Source organism: Mandrillus leucophaeus, unplaced genomic scaffold, assembly GCF_000951045.1.
Source record: "Mandrillus leucophaeus isolate KB7577 unplaced genomic scaffold, Mleu.le_1.0 Scaffold1003, whole genome shotgun sequence".
Lineage (NCBI taxonomy): Eukaryota > Metazoa > Chordata > Mammalia > Primates > Cercopithecidae > Mandrillus > Mandrillus leucophaeus.
In genome coordinates, this window is record NW_012098133.1 from 509,501 (window position 1) to 531,622 (window position 22,122).

The following is a 22,122-nucleotide window of genomic DNA, read 5'->3' on the forward strand; positions in this document are numbered from 1 at the left end:
TCGCCCGGCTAGTTTTTTGTATTTTTTAGTAGAGATGGGGTTTCACCGTGTTAGCCAGGATGGTCTCGATCTCCTGACCTCGTGATCCACCCGTCTCAGCCTCCCAAAGTGCTGGGATTACAGGCTTGAGCCACCACGCCCGGCCGAGTTTCTTATGATAGCTACCATTTATTGAGTGCTTACTCTGCTAGGTATTATGCCAAGGATTGCCGGTAAATCCACTTAATTCTCATGCCAATCCTTAGATGTATTATAATAGACCTTTTTCTGATGTTATACATAAGTAAACTGAGGTTTGGGAATATTTAGGTAACTTAGCGTCAGTCACGTAACTGGCCATTGGAGTGTGCATGATCCAGATCCCAGGTTTTTAAACCACTAATCTGTTTTCCTGAAAGATCTTAATGACAGATCTTTCTGTCATTAAGAAATGACAGGACTGTAGGATAGAGGCCAACTCATTAGGCTGGCCTTGGCACCTTTCCAACTTTATCCCTACACCTTAGCTGCACAGGATGCCTTCCTGGAATGCCCTTAGTTCTCTATTCAACCTCCTCAAGGCCTTCTCACTCTTCGCACACCATCTCCATGAAACCTTTCTTGACCACACCAGCCCATAGAGCTCTGTCCTGCACACACTGCACTGCTCATTTGGTGTTCAGTCACGTGCTGTCTTGGGAGGGTTCTTGTTTTTTTGTGACTATACCTGCTGCTATTTCTGAGCTCACTTTCTAGGTCTGAGAATACAGGGTCAGCCCTTAAGCCACACTGGGGTCCTGTAGATGCTGTTTGTGCAATTAGGGAATGCTAATTAGAATACTATCTCTGGGCTATCTATGCTGCATCAGTCTTCCTGTCAAACAAGTTACAGTTGTCTTATCTGTATTTCTGATGAGAATCAGGAATTTTTCTTCTGTTTAATGAATTTCCAATTGCTTTCAAAGTATTCTAACATAAAAGGCCAAATTGTACTACAGGCCTTTAAGTGAAAAAAATAAAAAAGCAGTCCCAGGCCGGGCGTGGTGGCTCATGCCTGTAATCCCAGCACTTTAGGAGGCCGAGGTGGGTGGATCATCTAAGGTCAGGAGTTCAAGACCAGCCTGGCCAACACGGTGAAATCCTATCTCTACTAAAAATAAAAAAATTAGCCAGGCGTGGTGGTGCATGCCTTTAGTTCCAGCTGCTCTGGGAGGCTGAGGCAGGAGAATTGCTTGAAGCCGGGAGGCGGAGGTTACAGTGAGCTGAGATCATGCCACTATACTCCAGCCTGGGCAACAGAGCGAGACTCTCTCAAAAATTAAAAAAAAAAAAATCCAGACCTCTCCCTTTCACCCATAAATCCCTCTGCCCAGTGACAGCCACTTTCAGCTCCTTTCCCTATGTCTTCTGGTATTTACCTTTGGATTTCTAAATAATAATAATATTAATTGACTATTATTACTAATCTGTAATCCTTAGGGAATACCTGTTATATACTAGGTACTGTTCTAAGTGCTTTACAGCCATTAGCTTATTTAATCTCAACAACCCCTGTGAAGCAGGGTGTATTATTGTTTCCTTTTACAGATGAGGACACTTAGGCACAGAAAGGTTAAACAGTTTGTACAACCTCACTATCATTAGTAGGTGTTAAAGAACTGGAATTTGAACCTAGGTAGTCTGGCTCCAGAATCTGTGCTTGTAATCATACTGCCCTCCTGTATTGTCTCTCATTGCTATTTCTTCATCTGTCAATTTTAGGTAGTATCTGTTAAGCTCTTAGTATGGGATATGAGCATTTAGTCTTCTTACACCATCACGTTGGCTTCCTTTCCCCTTTCAGCTTCATAATAATTTAAAAATAAGTCAGTATTCTATGTTTACATTATTATAACTCTGAAAGATTCATTTACTATCAAGCCAAATAGTGTAGTGTGATTTAATCTATTTTCTTCTAAAGCTTTTTGTTTTTCCTGGAGCTGACAATTGCATTATTTTTTCATTTGCTTAGTTTTCTAGGTATTAATCCCTAATTCTTTCCAAACCTTTCGAGAAACTGTAAAACTCTACAATTCTTGCTTGAACCCGGGAGGCGGAGGCTGCGGTGAGGCCACTGCACCCCAGCCTGGGTGACAAAGCGAGACTCCATCTCAAAAAACAAATAAACAAAAAGCCCCTACAGTTCTGTTTTTCACATGGTCAAATGTGTCAGCTGCACTATTTTTCTTTTTTTTTGAGACCTAAAACTAGGGATTGCCTAAGCTTTTCCTCTTTAAAAAGTCAGGTTTATATAGGTATAACTTGCATACAGTAAAATTAACCTTTTTTAGGTGTAAGAGTTCAGAGAGTTTTGATAGAATATATCAAGGTGTAGAGCCAGCGCCGATGGCTCACACCTGTAGTCCCAACACTTTGGAAGGCCGAGGCAGGAGGATCACTTATGCCTAGGAGTTCGAGACCAGCTTGGGCAACATAGTGAGACCCTGTCTCTATTAAAAAAAAAAGTATCAAGGTATAGGAAATTTCCATTACCTGACAAAGGTCACTCACCCTTTTGTAGTTAATATCTTCTCTCCAACCTACATCCAGCCAACTGCTGATCTGATGTCTGTCCTTATATTTTACCTTTTCCAGAATGTTGCATAAATGGAGTCATACAGTAAGTAGCCTTTTGTGTCTGGCTTCAAGCCTTTGCTTTTTATAAAGAATAACAATGGTAATAATTATAACTGACATTTATTAAAGGCTTAGCAGATACCGTATACTGTGCCACAGGCTTTTCGTGGGTTATCTCATCACCGTTTCACATATGTAGGTATACAATTCTTTCTTTAAAATGTGTGACTGTGAAGAATATTATTGAACATTATGTTAAAATGTGTTACACTGAGACTAAGAAAAACAGAGCTCATCTTTTCTTTCAACTGATTTCCTTTTAACATTGTACTTCAGTACCTGGAAGCTGCTTGCTTCTTTCCCCAGCTAGGATACAAATTCCCTGACAGTTAAATGCTTCTTTACTTCCCATCCAGTGCCTTGCACAGGGCTTGGTACATGGTTTGATCCAAAATATTTGTTGAATAAATTTGCAGATAGCACAGGTGTGTAGGAGGGGGAGAGAAGGTTCTTGAAAAATGGAGATTGGAGGAATCTGGGGTGGGGAGGGAGGTATGGGAAGGGCCCAGACAGAGGCAGGAGGGTTCCAACTTATTCCTCTTCCCTGCAGCCCAGTGTTTCCCGGGCTCTTTGAGTTCTGCTCGCGTTACACAGGCGCATCTCTGCAAGGAGCAACCCAGCTGAACAACAAGGTGACATAGTCCCGAGTCCTGTTCCTCCTTTCCTCTAGATCCCTGGACTCGGGATTTAACCCTGATCCTGGGCTCCCAGCTTGAAGGATGGGCAGGAAGGACTGTGACTTGGGTGTTTGTCTTTCAGATCTGTGATATTGCCATTAACTGGGCTGGTGGTCTGCACCATGCCAAGAAGTTTGAGGTGAGTGAGGAGTTGATGGGAAAGACAGTGGCCATCCTCGGGTAGGTGTTTAGGATGATGGTGGGGGCAGCTGGGTAGGGGAATTGCTCCTCTCTTTATGAGACCACTGTCTTGCCATAGGCCTCTGGCTTCTGCTATGTCAACGACATTGTGATTGGCATCCTGGAGCTGCTCAAGTAAGTAGCCCAGGAGGAGATGGGGGCAGTTACGGGATTCTTGGCTGAGAAGGTCTGTCAGACTCAGCCCTGACCTTGACCTCCCTCCTCCCTGACTAGCTTCTCCCAAGTTCTTGATGCTTTATTCAGGCTGCCTCTTCCACTGCTGCAGATTCCCTGCTGCCTGCTCACATTTCAGCCTTCTCTGCATATCCCTCTTCTGTCCCTGCCTCTAGCCTCTAGCCTGGAGCCCCCAGTTGCCTTTAGGGAACTGGTGATATTAAGTTTCAGGTGACCAGGGCAGAAGCAGACTCTTCACAAAACGAGACCCGGTGTTTGGGAGGAGTGGGTCAGGGGTTCACTTCTAGCTCAGACCCTGGCTTTGGCTTCCCTCCAGGTACCACCCTCGGGTGCTTTACATTGATATTGACATCCACCATGGTGACGGGGTTCAGGAAGCTTTCTACCTCACTGACCGGGTCATGACGGTGTCCTTCCACAAATACGGAAATTACTTCTTCCCTGGCACAGGTATGGGAATAGGGATTACTTTCCCATTTGCACCCTTCAGCTCTTTACTATGAGTGCCTCCTTCTCAGCCTTCTAGTCTCATCTCAGGTGTCCCCTCCTCAGAGAAGCCTTTCCTGACCACCCCAGTTGTCACAATCACCTCCTTCCCCATTCCTCTGTTACATCAGCCTCATTCCCTCAGAACACTCACTGCTATTTATGTTTATTGTGGTTTTTTGTTTTGTTTTGTTTATTGCCTCCCTCCTCATGCCTACTCCCTAAGAATATAAGCTTGGTGGGATATCGTAAATTTCATTAGTTCCGTTCACTGCTGCGTCCCTACTGCCTAGTACACAGTTGGCTCAGAGTAGATCCCCCAAAACTCTTTGCCAAATGAATGCGAGCTGCAGGAGATTTAGTGGCTCTAGGGAGTTTATGGTGAAGCTACATAGATGCAGTGAGAGGCTCCCAGAGTGCAGATTGGGGTTGAAACAGCTGGGCTGTGGGTGCTTCCCATGTGTGGCTACCACCACCCGCTTCCCTGTAGGTGACATGTATGAAGTCGGGGCAGAGAGTGGCCGCTACTACTGTCTGAATGTGCCCCTGCGGGATGGCATTGATGACCAGAGTAAGTATTGAAGTCTTCCTTCTGTTCCCTAGGCCCCTTCTTTTTCTCCTTGAAGTAACCTCTTCTGCCTCGTATTGTCTGCTGTTGGGGCCAGGTGTCCTTAAGGATGAAGGGCCTTCAGAGGGACCATGAATCCCTGGGAATTGTATGCAACATATCATGTATATGTGCATTTTTCTGGGAAAAGTCATTGGCTTTCATCAGTCACCCATAGCAGTCTGGGATCCCTTCCAGAAGTTTCAGACCAATGATTCGGTTCTTTTGGGTTGCCCCTTTCCTGGGCTACATGCTCGCTCAACCCCCTTTTTCCTTTTGTTCCCTGTCTCCCCATCCCCTTGGGGTGCCAGGTGCCCATCTTTGGCCCTCTCCCAGGTTACAAGCACCTTTTCCAGCCGGTTATCAACCAGGTAGTGGACTTCTACCAACCCACGTGCATTGTGCTCCAGGTAATACTGTCAGTTCCTCCTCAGGAGTGTTCTGCCTGGGCTTGGGGAAAGAGGACAAGGGAAGAGGAGGTTCTTTAGGTTGGTGATAGACGGGGTATCTGTGATGTTCTGATCAGTTATCTCACTGCACTTGCCTGGGCTTTTGCTTTTTGCAGTGTGGAGCTGACTCTCTGGGCTGTGATCGATTGGGCTGCTTTAACCTCAGCATCCGAGGGCATGGGTGAGACTTGCTCTCCTTCTTCTCCGCAAGGTTTTCAAGTGGCCTTGGACTTCAGTACGTGGGTGGGGGTAGATGGGGAATGGGCCTCACCTCTTCTTGGAAATCAAAAGTAGCTATAAATTGTACTTGAACTAGAAATGTCATCTTGAACAGAGTTCCCTAGATGGTCATTCATTCACAATATATTTTTATTAAGTACCTATTATGTTCCAGGCATTGTACCACATCATGGGGATGGAATGAGGAGTCTCCTGTGGAGTTCACAGTTTAGGAAACAGACAAAAAATAAATAATCAAATGAAATAGATTGTTATAGATTCTATGAAAGAAAAAAGAAAGCTGAGACACAGGATACAATGGGGGACCTACTTTAGATAGCATGATTTGGAAAAGTTTTTCTGAAGAAGTAAAATTTGAGCTGAGACCTGGAGACTAAGAAGGAGTGAGTCATAAGAGGAGCAGAGAGAAGCCTGTCCCAAGCATTGACAAAGGCCCACAAAAGGCTCTGAGGGCTGGGCCCAATGGCACACACCTATAATCCCAACACTTTGAGAGGCCAAGGTGGGAGAATCGCCTGAGGCTGGGAGTTTGAGGCCAGCCTGGGCAACGTGGCACGAGCCATCTCTACAGAAAATAAAAAACAAAATCAGCTGGGCATGATGGTGCATGCCTATAGTCCTAGCTACTCAGGAAGCTGAGGCAGGAGGATCACTTGAGCCCAGGAGTTTGAGGTTACAGTGAGCTATGATTATGCCACTGGACTTCAGTCTGGGCAACAGCGTGAGACACTGTTTCTTTAAAAAAAAAAAAAAGGCTGTAGCAGGAATGAGCTGACGAAGTAGAATGCAGGGAGCAGGCTGGAGGTAGTTTGAGGTGAGGTCCGAGAAGCTGGCCATGGTGAGATTGTGCAGAGCCTTTAAACCCTGGTAAGGAGTTTGAATTATATTCCAAACATGATGGGAAACCATTGAAGGATTTTAAGCAGGAAAGTGACATGATCCAATCTGTGTTTGAAAGTGACTATTCTGACTGCTGAATAGAGAAAAGTTTGGATGGGGGAATGGGGGTGGAAGTGGGAAGACCAGTTAGGAAGCCATGGTGTTGGTTAGGTGCCCAGACTAAGGTGAAGGAGGTGGCAATGAAGAACAACAGCCACAACCCAGCTGTTGCAACACACACACACATATATATGGTTTTTTCTTCTTTTTTGAGATGGAGTCTTGCTCTGTCGCCCAGGCTGGGGTGCAGTGGCACGATCTTGGCTCACTGCAAGCTCTGCCACCTGGGTTCTAGCGATTCTCCTGCCTCAGCCTCCTGAGTAGCTGGGACTACAGGCATGCGCCATCATACCTGGCTCTCTCTCTCTATACATATATATATATGTATGTATATATATATATTTTTATTTTTAGTAGAGACTGAGTTTTGCCACGTTGCCCAGGTTGGTCTCAAACTCCTGAGCTCAGGCAATCCGTCTGCTTCGGCCTCTCAAAGTGCTAGGATTACAGGCGTGAGCACTGCACCGGGCATGAGTTATATTTTCAAGGTTAGAATTGACAGAACCTGCATTGATGAGAGTAGTTGGTTAACACGCAGGGTGCCAGGGAGGGTGTTGAGCAGAACAGAGGTGGGACTGTGCTTTATTTTAAAATTTTTATTGAGACACAGCATATAAAGTATATGCAAATCTTAAGGGTATAACATAATGAATTTCACTATGCAGCTAAAGATTTGGAACATTTATAGTTTTCTTGTGCTCCTTTCAGGCAATACCTAAAGGTATTTATTTACCTTGTCTTTTGATAACCTCCTCCACATCTTCCTCTGGTTTCTTTTAACAGGGAATGCGTCGAATATGTCAAGAGCTTCAATATCCCTCTACTGGTGCTGGGTGGTGGTGGTTATACTGTCCGAAATGTTGCCCGTTGCTGGTGAGCACCCTCCTGATTTCCTCCCCTGTTGTCCAGTGTGAGCTAGGGTGTCCCTCAGATATGGCCACATGGGCCCTTCAGCCCACTTGATCAGCCTGCTCCCCTCTGCTGGTTGGTTTCAGGACATATGAGACATCGCTGCTGGTAGAAGAGGCCATTAGTGAGGAGCTTCCCTATAGTGGTAAGGACTACCCCACAACACCCCCATAACAGGAAGGCCATTCTCACCAGATTCCAGAATGACCTGGTTTGAAGGCAGATGGGAAATTTTACACTTTCAGAGCTCTGCAGGCTAAACCCCTGGGCTCAGAGCAGGGAAAAGATTGGGCAGCTATTATGTAGGTGCTCTGGATGGGAAGGAAAAAGATTGGGAAGTCTTGGTAGCTGCCTTTCTCAGTCTGAGCTATACTTTCTCCTCTCCTCCCCAAGAATACTTCGAGTACTTTGCCCCAGACTTCACACTTCATCCAGATGTCAGCACCCGCATCGAGAATCAGAACTCACGCCAGGTCAGCAGCTCAGAAAAGCTGAGCACAAACTTCTCCTGAAAGGTGGAGCCCAGGAGAGGTCAAAGATGTGGGAAGTAGGAAAAACCAAGGAGAAGGAAGTTCTAAGTCATCACTGTCACTGTTATTGGCTAGGAGGCAGTCCAGGTTAAAGTAGAGGCAGTTGGGGTTGGTGGGGAGGGACAGCTATCAATTGGGGGACCTGAACTAGAGATACCACTGAGATGAAAATCAGGATGGTAGGGGTAAAAGGCAACTAGGAGATTGCATGCCCTGGGAATCACTGGGAACTGCTCACTCTCTGTTCCTCATTTCCAACCAGTATCTGGACCAGATCCGCCAGACAATCTTTGAAAACCTGAAGATGCTGAACCATGCACCTAGTGTCCAGATTCATGACGTGCCTGCAGACCTCCTGACCTATGACAGGACTGATGAGGCTGATGCAGAGGAGAGGGGTCCTGAGGAGAACTATAGCAGGTCTGGGAGCAGGGACTTCAGCCTACTTCCAATAGGCTTGCTGGGGAGGTTTAAAAGGGAAAAAGTAAATGGGAAGGTATTAGCTTAATTGCCTCTGGCTTACCTCCTTTAGTCTGCTACAATATCCTCACTCTTTTCTTTGCTGTTTTTAATGACAAAAATAACACGTATTTATTGTAAAATTTTAAAACAGCACCAAAATATGTTGTTTGCTTTCACACAATCCCAGACCCATTCCACAGGAGTAACCACTGTTAATAGTTTTTATTTTAGATAGGCCTTTTTCTATAGATTGCAAATATACTGTTCTGTATGTACATATAAACAAACACACACTCATTTGCAGTTTGTGTGGTTTTTAGTTTTTTATAAATACAAATAGAGTCATTCTACATATGCTGCTTTACATGATATGGCTGGTTCCAGTTAGCTAATATAGATCTGCCTCAGTATTTTATCAGCTGTATAATAATCTGTTGTGTAGATGGATTATTTTCCATTTTTTTGGTATTACAGTAATAATGTGGCAATGAACCCCCTTACATATACATCTTTGCATTCTTGTTTGAATGGGTTAGATAGTAGAATGGTTGCTGCTAGGTCAAAGGCTGTGTGCACTAATTTTTTTTTTTTTTTGAGACAAGGTCTCATTCTGTCACCCAAGCTGGAGTATAGTGGCATGATTATAGCTCACTGCAATCTTGAACTCCTAGGTTCAAGTGATCCTCCTGCCTCAGCGTCTTGAGTAGCTGGGATCATAGGTGTGCACCACCACACCTGGCTCATTTTTTTTTTTTTTGTAGAGACGAGTCTTGCCTTGTTGCCCAGGCTGGTCTCAAATTCCTGGGCTCAAATTCCCGCCCTGGCCTTCCAAAGTGCTGGGATTATAGGCGTGAGCCACTGAGCCTGGCCTAAATTTTTTTTTTTTTTTTTTTTGAGATGGAGTCTCGCTTTGTCACCCAGGCTAGAGTGCGGTGGCGTGATCTAGGCTCACTGCAAGCTCCGCCTCCCGGGTTCACGCCATTCTCCTGTCTCAGCCTCCTGAGTAGCTGGGACTACAGGCGCCCACCACCACGCCTGGCTAATTTTTTTGTATTTTTAGTAGAGACGGGGTTTCACTGTGTTAGCCAGGATGGTCTCGATCTCCTTATCTTGTGATCTGCCAGCCTTGGCCTCCCAAAGTGCTGGGATTACAAGCATGAGCCACTGCGCCCGGCCTAAAATTTTTTATATTTGCTGCCAAATTGCCATCCAGAAGTCTGTAGTGGCTTATAGTCTTGCCAGCATTTTACTCAGTCTTTCCAGGTCTTGAGCTGGACAGGTCACTACCTGCATACTGCTCTCTAAGGCTCTTTGATTTCTTTGCTCTGTTAATTTTTTCAGGTGGGATAATTGTATTGTGGTTATGTTGTTTTTCAAAAAAAAAGTCTTTATCTTTCTGAGATACATACAAAATATTTGTAGATGGAATGAGTTAGGGGGAAAAAAGGATAGGATAGAGTTTTTTTTAATCCCAAAACTTTACTGAAAAATGAAAGGAAAAGACAACAGAACCCAGAAGTACAGAAACAGATGCACTTAATGGAGAACAGATTTCCTTACATGACTGAGGGATAACCACAGCTGGACACTTGTGGGACACGCAGTCCTGCTCCCACGCAGGGTTAGAGATTTGAGCCAGCTCTGCTGCAGAGCTTGATGGGCTTCTCAGCCCCTTCTAGAATCCGCTTCTGTCTTAGAGTTCAGGCCTCCCGTATCTCTCCTCTGGACTTGGGCTTTACTACTGTGACTTTGGGGCCCTCTCCAGCTCTCCTCCTCCAAGGATATCCCCTGATCCCCTCTCCTGGGTGAGGAAGTGTCTGAACATCTGGCTTCAGGGCTTCCAGGATTTACGGAAATTGCTTTTCATTGTCTGGTTTGGTTTGGTAAAACCTGTTTTTAAGTTCTTCCTTTTGTAGAGGTTTGGGTTTTTTATCAATAGCTCCAGGCTGGCATCTGGGCCTAGTCTCTGCATTATAATAATACCACCCCCTTTCAACAGCCAGCAGAAGCCTCAGGCCTCTTCCTGTTCCTAAGCCCTACCTCTCTGTCAGGCCACCCACTGAGTTTCTGTTCTTCTTTGATGCCTATAGCTCCAGCTTGCGTATGACTTGCAGAGTAGAAATAGGAAGAGTTACCACTTTTTGTGGGTTTGCCAAGCACCAGACACTACTAAGTGCTGTCTATTACAACATATGTATAATCATTCTGTTGCCATCAGACAACTCTGATGGCTTTTATTCTCAGATTAACACGGGAGGAATCTAAGGCTCAGAGAGACTAAGTAACTTTCTTTCTTTCTTTCTTTCTTTTTGAGACAGAGTTTCGCTCTTTTTGCCCAGGCTGGAGTACAATGGCATGATCTCGGCCCACCACAACCTCTGCCTCCCGGGTTCCAGTGATTCTCCTGCCTTAGCTTCCCAAGTAGCTGGGATTACAGGCATGCGCCTCTACGCCCAGCTAATTTTTTTTTGTATTTTTAGTAGAGATGGGGTTTCTCCATGTTAGGCTGGTCTCAAACTTCTGACCTCAGGTGATCCGCCTGCCTCAGCCTCCCAAAGTGCTAGGATTACAGGCTACAGGCCTGAGCCACCTCGCCCAGCAAGACTAAGTAACTTTCTGAAGGTCACATGGCTAGTTAAATATCAGGGCTGAGATTCAACCTGATTCTCTGACTCCACACCTTTAACCCTGTGCACTTAGAAGTAACTGAGACATTGCTCACCCTGCAGATAAGGCCTTTCCTGGCTTAGTTCCTTAGTTTCTCTTTGATGACTTTCTCTATTCTCCGTGTCCCAGAGAATACTTTTTCTATTTTTTTTTTCTTTTTCTTTTTTTTTTTTTTTTTGAGACGGAGTCTCACTCTGTTGCCAGGCTGGAGTGCAGTGGCTAATCCCGGCTCACTGCAACCTCCGCCTCCCGGGTTCAAGCGATTCTCCTGCCTCAGCCTCCTGAGTAGCTGAGATTACAGGCATGCGCCACCACACCCGGCTAATTTTTGTATTTTTAGTAGAGACGGGGTTTCACCATGTTGGCCAGGATGGTCTTGATCTCTTGACCTTGTGATCCACCTGCCTTGGCCTCCCAAAGTGCTGGGATTACAGGTGTGAGCCACCACACCTGGCCTTTGAGAATACTTTTTGAAAAAGAAAGAAACCAATATTGAGTACCTGTTGGGCCCTGTTTTGCTTTCACATCCATTCTTTCACCGTGGGTTTATAATACCACATCACTCTTCTTAAAATTAAAACTCTCCTTTACCTTGCACTTAGGAGAAAATCCAAAATTTTGACTGTGTCTTAAAAAGGTCCTGCATGCTAGCCCTTACCTACACCCAGGATCTCATCTCTAACTACTCTCCTTCATGCATAGTGCTCCCAGCTGTCCTGGCCTCCTTGTTCTTACTGGAGTACATCAGTCTCTTTCCATTTCATGATCTCTGTAGTTGGTTTTCTTGCAGCTTGGCATGGCCTTCCTGAAGTCTTTCCCTGGTTAGCTCCTCCTGAGACTTGAGGTCTTAACGTTTATAAGGTCTTATGTGCCAGTATTCCTGTCTGAAATTTCACCCTTTTGCTCCCATCACCTTCAGTCATATCACTTCATTTTATTTATTGTACTCTCCCTCATCTGAAATTATCATTTATTTACTTTGTTAGTTACTAGTCTCATTTATTAGGTAAGCTTTTTGAGGATAGACAAACCTTGTCTGGCTTGTTACTCTACTGTACTGCTAAGGTTTATGACAATGTCTATATAGAGTAGTTCCTTAATGTTTATTTGATATGCGAATGGGTGAATGAATAGCAGTCTCTACCAACAAGAGGAGGAATGGTTCTCAATGGGGCCTGAGAAATGGCTTTGGAAGAGGGTGATGGGAGAAGATTAGAACTTGGAGTGAGATCCTGACCTCTCTCCCCTTGCTTTGCAGGCCAGAGGCACCCAATGAGTTCTATGATGGAGACCATGACAATGACAAGGAAAGTGATGTGGAGATTTAAGAGTGGCTTGGGATGCTGTGTCCCAAGGAATTTCTTTTCACCTCTTGGTTGGACTGGAGGGAAAAGGAGTGGCTCCTAGAGTCCTGGAGTGGTCACCCCAGGGCTTTTGCTGACTCTGGGAAAGAGTCTGGAGACCACATTTGGTTCTCGAACCATCTACCCCCTTTTCTTCTCTCTCCTAAGGCCTGACAGTGGTACCTCTTAGGGATGAGATATGGACAAGGATAGCTATATGGGACATTATTGGCAGTGGGCCCTGGAGGCCAGTCCTTAGCCCCCCTTGTCCCTTATTTCTTCCCTGCTTCCCTCCAACCCAGAGACTTTGAGGGACGAATGGGTAGACAAGGACCGAGATTGTCTCTGACTTCCTCCTCCCCTGAGTTCTGATTTCCTCCTCCCCTTGCTTCCAGGGAAGATGAAGAGAGAGGGATTTGGCAGGGGCTCTGGCTCCCTAACACCTGAATCCCAGGTGATGGGAAGTATGTTTTCAAGTGTTGGGAAGATACGAAAATGTTCTGTTCTCACTTTTGGCTTTATGTCCATTTTACCACTGTTTTTATCCAATAAACTAAGTCGGTATTTTTTGTACCTTTCGTCTTTCTAGGAGTGTTAATTCTTGCTAGTTTCCTATTTATGAAAGGAGAGAGAAATGGGCGTGGTGATGCATGTAATGAAAGCATAGTTAACATTCATTCAGCACATATCCTATGTTAGGCCCTGTGTATGTATTCTACATTTATTATTGTATATCTAAGAAGTTAATAGAGCATTTTGGTTAAGAGTTAGACAAACCTGGGCAGATTTGAGAGGAGTATAAGATGACTTCAGGTGTTTGAATCTGGGTGTTTAGAGTAGTAATGCTAGTTGGTGAAGATACACTGAAATAAAACATGTTAAGTGCTTAGCACAGTGCCTGACATAAGTTGCCCATTAACTGTCTATGTGAAGAACAATGCTAAATACTGTAGTAGGCACAAACATGGACCTTTCTCTGGAAGAGTACATTCCAGTCAGTAGTATGATAAATACTGTAGCAGATATAGACTGGTACAAGAAAGAGGACTGATAGATGGGTCACTTCCTCCCCTCTATTCTGATTCTGTCTTTCTCAATACTAGCTTAGAAAGTAGCTTTTGGACTTTTTGGACAAAAAGTCTGGAAAGCTCAGCACTAAGTCAGGTTGAAGTATGGGAGGGACAGCTCTATGTAACATTCTATCAGGTCACTGTTAGAAGGTCTGGACCAAGAGAGATGAATGCCAAATTTAGGAGCCAGCCAGCTTGGCAGAGTCCCTGGTATATCTCAGGCCCTTGACTAGGCACTGGGGCTCTAGCGTAAGTCAGTCACTGACTCTACTCTTCGGGAACTTACACTTGAAATCTTGCTAGCTGTGGTTAAGATGATTCAGTCCATATTGTGAAGGCCGACTGGTAGCCACGTAACTCACACAAGGGACAGATGTAGCTGGGAGAATGGATGAAATTGCTTAGAGAAAGTCATGCTAGAAGAACAAAGAATATACTGTTGGAGAATACTCATTCTTTTCACTTATGTTTGGTTTATGTCAGTGGGGAATCCTGGTTAAACATAGGGTTTGGCAGCAAATCAGACTAAGCTGGGTTTAAATTTTATATATCAATTATGCCTTCTTGGGCAAGTCACTTCAACTCTCAGAAAGTCCAAATTTACTATTTATAAAATGGTGAGGCTAGCGGAATCTATCACATGGGACTGTGGGGACTTAGAAAAATACATGTAGAGTGTTTTGCATAGTGCCTGGCAGAGAGCAAAGGGCATGGTTAAGTGGTAACTCTTATTGCTGTTTAGGCACATATTGGCAATAATTAGTTTGTCCTGATTAGAAACAATTAGATGGTATCTAACCTGGAATTCAAACTAGGAAATTAAACTCCAGAGCGAGTCTGGTTTAGCCTAGTGCTTACCCTGGACGGAGCTCTGTTCTTGGTACCTTGCTTTCAAAACATGGTGGCTATCACTTTTATAACATTTTTCATGTGTTCCATGGGTATTGCACACATTAAAAACTGCATTCTCTTGAAAAACCTGGCGCTAATTTTCTGCCAGGATAATGGTCTCATGCAGTTTTTGGTCTGGGGTATGAGAGGGTCCAGGCTGTCAGGCTACAGCCATGTGGGCGCTGCGTGGGAGCCAGACGCCTGCGCTGCTCCAACCGCCAGGGGGCGGTGCTCCCCGGCGCGGCCGCGGAGAGCTGCACCGCCTACTCGCCACCCCCCCCACGTGGGTCCGAATGGTTAGGTCCGCCGGGCAGGTAGCGCGCTTCCGCGGCTTCCCTCCGCCCCTCTCCCTTCCCCCATTGGTAGGGGCTGCGGGTCCGGGCGGAAGTGGGGCAGGCGGGCGGGAGTGAGGCGTCGTCGTTGTATATTCATGAGGCGCGCGCAGCCCGGCATGCTAATGAGGCGGGGCGCGGCGGCTGGCTAAAGAGCTGCTGGCTAAAGAGCGGCTGGGCGGCGGCGGTCGCGGAGCTGCCGGGCGGGAGCGGCGTAGGCGCGGGGTTGCCGGCCAGCGTGAACCGGGAATGGAGCCGCCCGGCGGGGGCCTGGGGCCCGGCCGCGGGACCCGGGACAAGAAAAAGGGCCGGAGCCCAGATGAGCTGCCATCGGCGGGCGGCGACGGCGGCAAATCTAAGAAATTTGTGAGTGTCCCTCCCATCCGGCTCCTGCCTGGCCCCGTAAGCGCCCTCTGGACCCCTGCAGCCGGCCCCAGGGGCGCGCCTGCCTGGCTCTGGGGAGCCGCCCCCGCGTCTCCCTTCCTCTTTTCGCTCTGTCCGCGGCTCTGCAGCCCGACATCCTCCCCTTCGGGACCTCGGGAAGCCCCGGAGTCCCACCCGGCTCTTACCCCGGCCACCTCGGGGCTTCCCTCGCTCCCTAGCCCGCACATTTTGCCCTCCTGCCCGCATATCCCCGGCCGTCTCTCAGCCCCATCTCTCCCCTCTCAGCCTCACTTCCTTTCTTCTTCCTCCAGTACCCGAACACGCCTCCTCTTTTTTGGTCCCCTCTTCTGGGTCCATTTTCTCTTCTTACCCTTACCCCTTTTTTGGTATTCTCGTATTTCCTTCTCCTAAAGGTCACTTCCTTCTCCATGATTGATCCTTTTTACCTGCTAACTTTCCTCCCGCCCAGTCCCCTGGGCCCTCCGCCGGGTGTCACCTGATAATCCTTCCCCTCAGGAATGTTACCTGACTTGAGCCCTACCCCCCTCCTTCTTTGGACATTTGTCCTTGCGATTACAGGCATGGGTTCCTGCCCAGGTCCTATGGTCACTGGGGCATGACGTTTATTTGCTTACCAGTATTTCTCTATCCAGAGAACCTCTCTTCCCTGTTGCTCATCACTTTTCAGAGGATTAGAACTCTTATGATTATGCCCTTCTTGACGTAGGATGGTGGTAAATCTCTCCTGTGGGAAGAAAGTTGGACTGCGAGTTCAAGAAGTTTGTAATTGAATTGGTTTTTTTTACATTTCCCATGATAACCATCTCCTCAACTCCTTTTCTACTGCCTCTTGTGCCCCAAGGCGACTACTGGCTTCCCTTTGCGTGCCTGTAGAAGAGTAACCTTTCCTCAAATGCCAGTTACTTTCAATCCGAGTCTGAAGGAATATCAATATACGTGTAACCCTATCATATTTCATTACCTTTTGTCCACACCATGGCCTCTCTCCAGGGAGTCGTTTGGTTGCTTTTTGCTATAAAAGCTTTGTAAGATATGTGGCACTGTCCGGGAGAGGAAGAGTCTTGAATATTGATGCTCATTATAATAGCTAGTTATAACTGTAGCTCTTTTGTCTTCCAGGTATTTATGCCCTTAGCCTAGTGTATCTTTCTACTAAACAAATGGCTTGTAACTCTTACCTCTTTCTCTTAGTCCCACCTCCCAACATTTTGACCCAGCTCCATAAATTTGGGAAGAAAAGTGATAAAGCAATGGAAACAGGAAGAAAATGTTGTTTTATGACTAGAGGGTTGAGATGTTAACCCTGAAGGGTTAGGTGTTTAATTCTAAATAGAATTAAAATAGTGACTCATCTCTTCCTATTTCTATTCTAGCAAGACCAAGTGCTCCTGGACTGCCCTTTCCAGTGATATCCGAGATGTCAGTAACCACCTGTTTTTATCTGGTGAACATCTTATTTTCCCCCCTAGAAATATAAGGTTAAGAGTATTGACACCCGCTCCTCCTTTGGTGACTAAAGCAGCATTTTTGTATCTTTCTTTAGGATAAGGATTGACCCCTCCCCGCCATTAGCTTTCCTTCCAAAACTTAAGTTCTAGGGCTCATATTCCTTCTATTTCTATATGTTTTTGTTTTGATTTTGTTTCCATGAGTACTGTTTGACCTTCCTCACCCGAATTCCAGCTATTACTGTTGACTTGTGGTGACCTCTGTGACTTGTTTTCAAGTCTTGAGTGTAATTTTATATGTACCCTATTTTATCTAACAATTGTTTATTTCACAAATTTGAGAAGTCTACTATGTGTGTGGTGCTGTAAGGTGAGAAACCTGAGGAAGCTCAACCCCTTTTCACCTGTCTTTTGGAATGTCCATGAAGTCTTCTATATGTTTAGTGGATTTGGCTCAGAGTTGTTGGTATTTGCTTTAAAGAGGGTGGAGCTGAACCAAGTTCTCTTTTCTTTCTCCGGTGTTAGTCTTAACCCTTAATCTGCTGAATTTTTAAGACTAGATAGCTCAGGTAATTAGGAAAATTGCATTAGTAGCTAGGGAATTGGAAGGTTTCTAGGAAAGTAGTGCTGCTTAACCCTTTTATTGCTAAATGTAACCTATCTCAAGGCATCAGAATATTCTTTCTTCCTCTTGCTCTTTTTCTGAGAACTCTGTGGAAATGAGAGATGAGGAGGAGCATTGCAATCCACTTCTCTTTGTGTCTCTGTATGTATATGTGGGTGGGTGGAGTGGGTGAGATTGCTGGTGTGCTTTTGATACCCGTGGCTTAGTTTTCTTGAACTATAGGCTAAAACTGAACTCAAAGCTCTTTCGCCGCCTCCACCTTTTCTAAAGTATGTGTCCTCTGGAGCTCCATTAAGAATGTACTTTATAAAACTGCACTGGTTTGGACTAAGTGTGACCGAAGGTTGTTTGCATTTGAGGGATTATAATTCCTTTAGCTGCTACGTACCTTTCCTGGCTTATGCGGGTTCTAAATACGGATTAACTGATGAGAACACAGAGCTCACAAATTGTCTAAGATCTGCTCTTACCCTCTGAGGCATCTTGTGTGGAAAGGAGATGGAGTCTCAGTTTAAAAGTGGTTGGGCATCATCTTTTAAAAACACATGATTGTTAGGGGTGCTGACAGTGAGTGGCTGAAGCCAGGCTGCCTGGTATTACCCCTGGGTTCTTCATGAGTCTATCTTCTCCCGGGCCATGAGCATACTGCTTCTCCAGCATTATTCCATTTCCTTTCACAAGTCCTTAAGGTGAAGGAAAATAAAAATTCTAGGTGAACAGAGGGTTTTCTGACTTTTCAGCAGTGATGAATGTGGGTGTCAAATAGACTGATTTCCAAAATATACATGAGGGGAGTAAGTAGAACCAGGATGTTAGGAGACTGCAGAGTATGCCTGTATTTAATAGACTTTGCATGCATTCTCATATAATCGGGAAAGTGATACATTCTAAGAGAGAATATTGCTTCCTGATTTAACTAGGAGCATAACTTTGTAAAACATTAATTTTGGTGTGGGATTAGAGATAATTTTTTTTTTTTCTGAGACGGAGTCTTGCTCTGTCCAAGGCTGCAGTGCAGTGGTGCCATCTCGGCTCACTGCAACCTCCACCTCCCGGGTTCAAGCGATTCTCCTGCCTCAACCTTCCAAGTAGCTGGGATTACAGGTGCGCGCCACCACACCTGGCTAATTTTTGTATTTTTAGTAGAGACAGGGTTTCACCATGTTGGCCGGGCTGGTCTCGAGTTCCTGACCTCGTGATTCTCCAGCCTTGGCCTCCCAAAGTGCTGGGATTACAGGTGTGAGCCACCTCGCCTAGCTGAGAGAATAATTTTTACTATTATTAAAATTATTGTTATTACATTTATTAAAATTTGTTTAATTTTGGATGCCTATATTGAGTTTTGGTCATGTTGCAGTTACGCAGTCTTCTAAATGCAAAGTAATAGAGTATAAATGTTTAGTTGTAGACTCCTGTCCAAAAGGAGAGAAATTAAAGGTAAAGGATGCCAGGCAGAATTTTAAGCAGATATTAGGAAACAGAATATGAAAGAAGTGGAGTTGTTCATGCAGATTTCTGCTTATATCCTCTTAAAACATGAACTTTAATCCAAAAGTTTGCAGAAAACTGAAAAATATACAGAGAGCTTTGCAAAAGTTTGCAGAAAACTGAAAAATATACAGAGAACTTTGTACACTTTTTTTTTTTTAAACAGATTATAAACGCAAGGATTATTTAGTTTGGAAAGAGGGAGGGGAACCTACAGGAATGTTAGTGAGATGTTTGAGATGACAGAATGATAGCTTAAAAATTTCTGCCATTCTTCCTGCCTTGTCTTAAGGACAGATCATGAGTCTACTTGGTGTGGTTACCTGTACTTTCTCAAAGAAAATTCTCCCTCACGGGAGGCGAAAGTGAGGGAATGCCTTGGAATTAAAATCTCTGCCTTGGGAGAGGTGGTAAATTGTTTTAAAAAGAGCTGAAAATTTTATGACCGGTAAATTATGTTTATTATGAAAGCTAAGAAAATAGTGAGACATAATTTAATTTTGTTGATGGGTGCATGGGTCAGAATAATTTTATTTCATGTGTCATAGAATAACCTTTTGTTATTCCCCAAGGCCCTTGGTATTTTATAAATGTATTGCCAGGTTAGTCTTGGGAAGTGTTATCTATCTTCTGTGAAATGTAATAGAGATTTAAAAGATAAGTTAAATGTCACATATGATTTAGAAGAACAGGTTAAAATAATTTTTATTGATAAATACTAGATGTTATAGAGAAGCAAAGAGTTTGTATATGCAGGTTTATATATCTCTTTTTATGTCTCAGTAGCTGAAATTATTCATGGCTACAAAAATCATCCCCATTTTGAAGCAAACTTTGTATTACTTAAGTGGTTTTCTTTTTTCGTTGAGCCTCCTTTTCTCAATGACCTTTGTTTGAAAGCAGTAGGCAAAAAATTCATTTTGTGCTACCAGCAAAGCATTGGATGTTTGCCCCTCCTTGGGGTTAGGTGAGGCAAAGCCACACTCTCCCCTTGCCTGACTGCCTGTCACCTCCTCCCTCTGTTTTTATTCCTTTCCTACTTCTGTGGTGGCTGATTTGAGACCTATGAATAGCCAGGCCTTTGGGGAATTAGGGGCAGTCAGAAGCTATTGATACTAAAATTTCTTAAAACCTTTCTGCTAAAAATTGAAAAGTAAAGAATACTTTAATTACCATGAACATATTTTACTGTATTTTCTCCTTTATGTTTCCTTTTTTTTTTTTTTTTTTACAAATTTTTTAGGATCCAGAAACCCTTTTTAAGAAAGTAAAAGAACTACTGAAGGAAAAGAGAAATAGACCAATATTTTAATGAATTTTACCAATGATTACAAGATAACTCTCATTGTTCTTTCAACTTTGAAATTCTTACTTCCATCCATTATTAAATCTTACTATGAATGGTACCCTCAAAACTTCAGAGTTGGAAGGAACTTTAAATGTCATCAAGTCCAAACACCCACTCAGTGCAACAGTCACTTCTTGCAGTTGTAGGTTGGAAACATCAAGGGGCTAAGAGGTGGAAACTGGATAAACAAATGGTGGGGGAGGAGCAGAAATTTTGGATTCTGCATTTCCTTTACTAAATTTCAGGATCTTGGGAATGGCTGGAGTAGTAGAAAGAGATTATGTAAAAGGAACAGATTTACTACAAGCTGTGAGACTGAAAGGAAAAAGATTAAAGAAATTGGCCCTCACGCCCTCTATTGCTTGGCGCTGCAACAGTTAGGGAGAGTCAATTTGCCCTTTAAATATTTGTTTAAATTTCTTTCCTCCAAGGCGGGAATAGAGCAGATAAGGGAATGCAAATGAGAATTAGCATAACAGAATTGAATTAAAGGAAACATTCTCATATGGAAGATGGGAAAATTCCATCCTTGATGGTGGTTATGACTGGTCCTTAGTAGCTACCTGGGCATTTTGTTAGGGTGGCAAATACAGGTAGAGTTTATGGTGTCCTGTATAATTTTCTGGAGTTCTGATTTTGTAACTCATTTCCTGTCTTGTGAGTAGTGTCATGTGACGGCTTTGGATTTGTAATTTCTTTTAAGATTTAAAATACTGTAAGGGCCCAAGACAGGATGATTTATAAACCATTTTTGATACTGAAGGTCACAGAAAACCAAAGAGCATACATTGGTAGTTGGCCTTACGTCTTAGATCTGTCTGTGTTTTATTTTCACTGTCAGAACTTTAGGATCAAGTAGAAAAGATACCCTTCATCTCTATTTTTACAGCATTATTGATATATTTATATATATCAATGTATAATTAAAATACAATAAACTGCATATGTATTCATGAAACCATTTCTGTAGTCAAGATAATGAATATAGCAGCTACCTTCAAGTTTCCTGCTTCCCCCTTTGTTATCCTTCCCTCTCACACATCCTTGTCCTCCCATCTCCAGATTACCACTGACTTTCTTTCTGTAACTGTAGATTAGTTTGTGTTTTCTAGAATTTTATATAAATGGAATCATACAGTATGAACCCCTTTGCTGGGGGCTTCTTTTATTGTGATGTTTGGTCTTGTATAGATCAATGGCTTTTTCCTTTATATTGCTGAGTACTAGTACATTGTATGGATTTACACAATTTGTTTATTCATTTACCCTATTGATGGACATTTGGGGTATACCCAGTTTCGGGAGTGCAGTTTTTGTCTGAACATTCACGTACAACTTTTTGGGCTGGACGTATGTCTTCATTTCTCTTGGGTAAGTACCCATGAGTGGAATGACTGGGTCATATGGTAGATCTGTGCTTAATTGAGAAATTGCCAAACTGTTTTCCAAATTTGTGTCATTTTTACGTTCTCACCAGCAATGTAGAAAAGTTCCAATTTCCTGTCAACTCTATGATCAGTCTTACATTTTAGCCATTCTAGTGGGTATGTGGTGATATCTCAGTATACCTTATTTATTTTTTATTTTATTTTTTTATTTTTTGAGATGGAGTTTCACTCTTGTTGCTCTGGCTGGAGTACAGTGGCACAATCTCGGCTCACTGGAGCCTCCGCCTCGCAGGTTCAAGGGATTCTCCTGCCTCAGCCACCTGCCTCAGCCACCTGAGTACCTGGGATTACAGGAGGCTGCCACCACACCCAGCTACTTTTTGTATTTTTAGTAGAGATGGAGTTTCATCATGTTGGCCAGGCTGGTCTTGAACTCCTAACCTCAGGTCATCCACCCGCCTCGGCCTCCCAAAGTTCTGGGATTACAGGCGTGAACCACTGTGCCCAGCCTCAGTCTGCTTTAATTTGTCATTCCCTAATGATGTTGAACATCTTTTCTTGTCCTTACTTGCTATTTATATCTCTTTCTTAAGAATCTGGTCGCCTGGGCGCGGTGGCTCACGCCTGTAATCCCAGCACTTTGGGAGGCCGAGGCGGGCGGATCACAAGGTCAGGAGATCGAGACCACAATGAAACCCCGTCTCTACTAAAAATACAAAAAATTAGCC

General features: G+C 44.1%; 2 protein-coding genes across 3 annotated transcripts in view; both read left to right on the forward strand.

The window, feature by feature from the left end:
• Nucleotides 1-12,977, forward strand: part of HDAC3 (histone deacetylase 3) — a 17,336-nt gene extending 4,359 nt beyond the window's left edge. The window contains exons 4-15 of the mRNA XM_011973802.1: nucleotides 3,206-3,287; nucleotides 3,415-3,471; nucleotides 3,592-3,647; nucleotides 4,024-4,157; nucleotides 4,684-4,764; nucleotides 5,137-5,210; nucleotides 5,366-5,430; nucleotides 7,272-7,361; nucleotides 7,484-7,542; nucleotides 7,791-7,870; nucleotides 8,190-8,347; nucleotides 12,315-12,977. Coding sequence (XP_011829192.1) covers nucleotides 3,206-3,287; nucleotides 3,415-3,471; nucleotides 3,592-3,647; nucleotides 4,024-4,157; nucleotides 4,684-4,764; nucleotides 5,137-5,210; nucleotides 5,366-5,430; nucleotides 7,272-7,361; nucleotides 7,484-7,542; nucleotides 7,791-7,870; nucleotides 8,190-8,347; nucleotides 12,315-12,384 — 1,006 coding nt within the window. The 3' untranslated portion in view covers nucleotides 12,385-12,977. The remainder of the gene's footprint in view (nucleotides 1-3,205; nucleotides 3,288-3,414; nucleotides 3,472-3,591; nucleotides 3,648-4,023; nucleotides 4,158-4,683; nucleotides 4,765-5,136; nucleotides 5,211-5,365; nucleotides 5,431-7,271; nucleotides 7,362-7,483; nucleotides 7,543-7,790; nucleotides 7,871-8,189; nucleotides 8,348-12,314) is intronic.
• Nucleotides 12,978-14,786: 1,809 nt separating this feature from the next.
• DIAPH1 (diaphanous-related formin 1) overlaps nucleotides 14,787-22,122 on the forward strand; it is a 105,102-nt gene continuing 97,766 nt past the window's right edge. Inside the window, exon 1 of one of the 2 annotated variants that reach the window (XM_011973815.1) lies at nucleotides 14,787-15,058. In XM_011973815.1, coding sequence (XP_011829205.1) covers nucleotides 14,942-15,058 — 117 coding nt within the window. In that variant the 5' untranslated portion in view covers nucleotides 14,787-14,941. The remainder of the gene's footprint in view (nucleotides 15,059-22,122) is intronic. The other variant, XM_011973822.1, reaches the window with a different exon arrangement.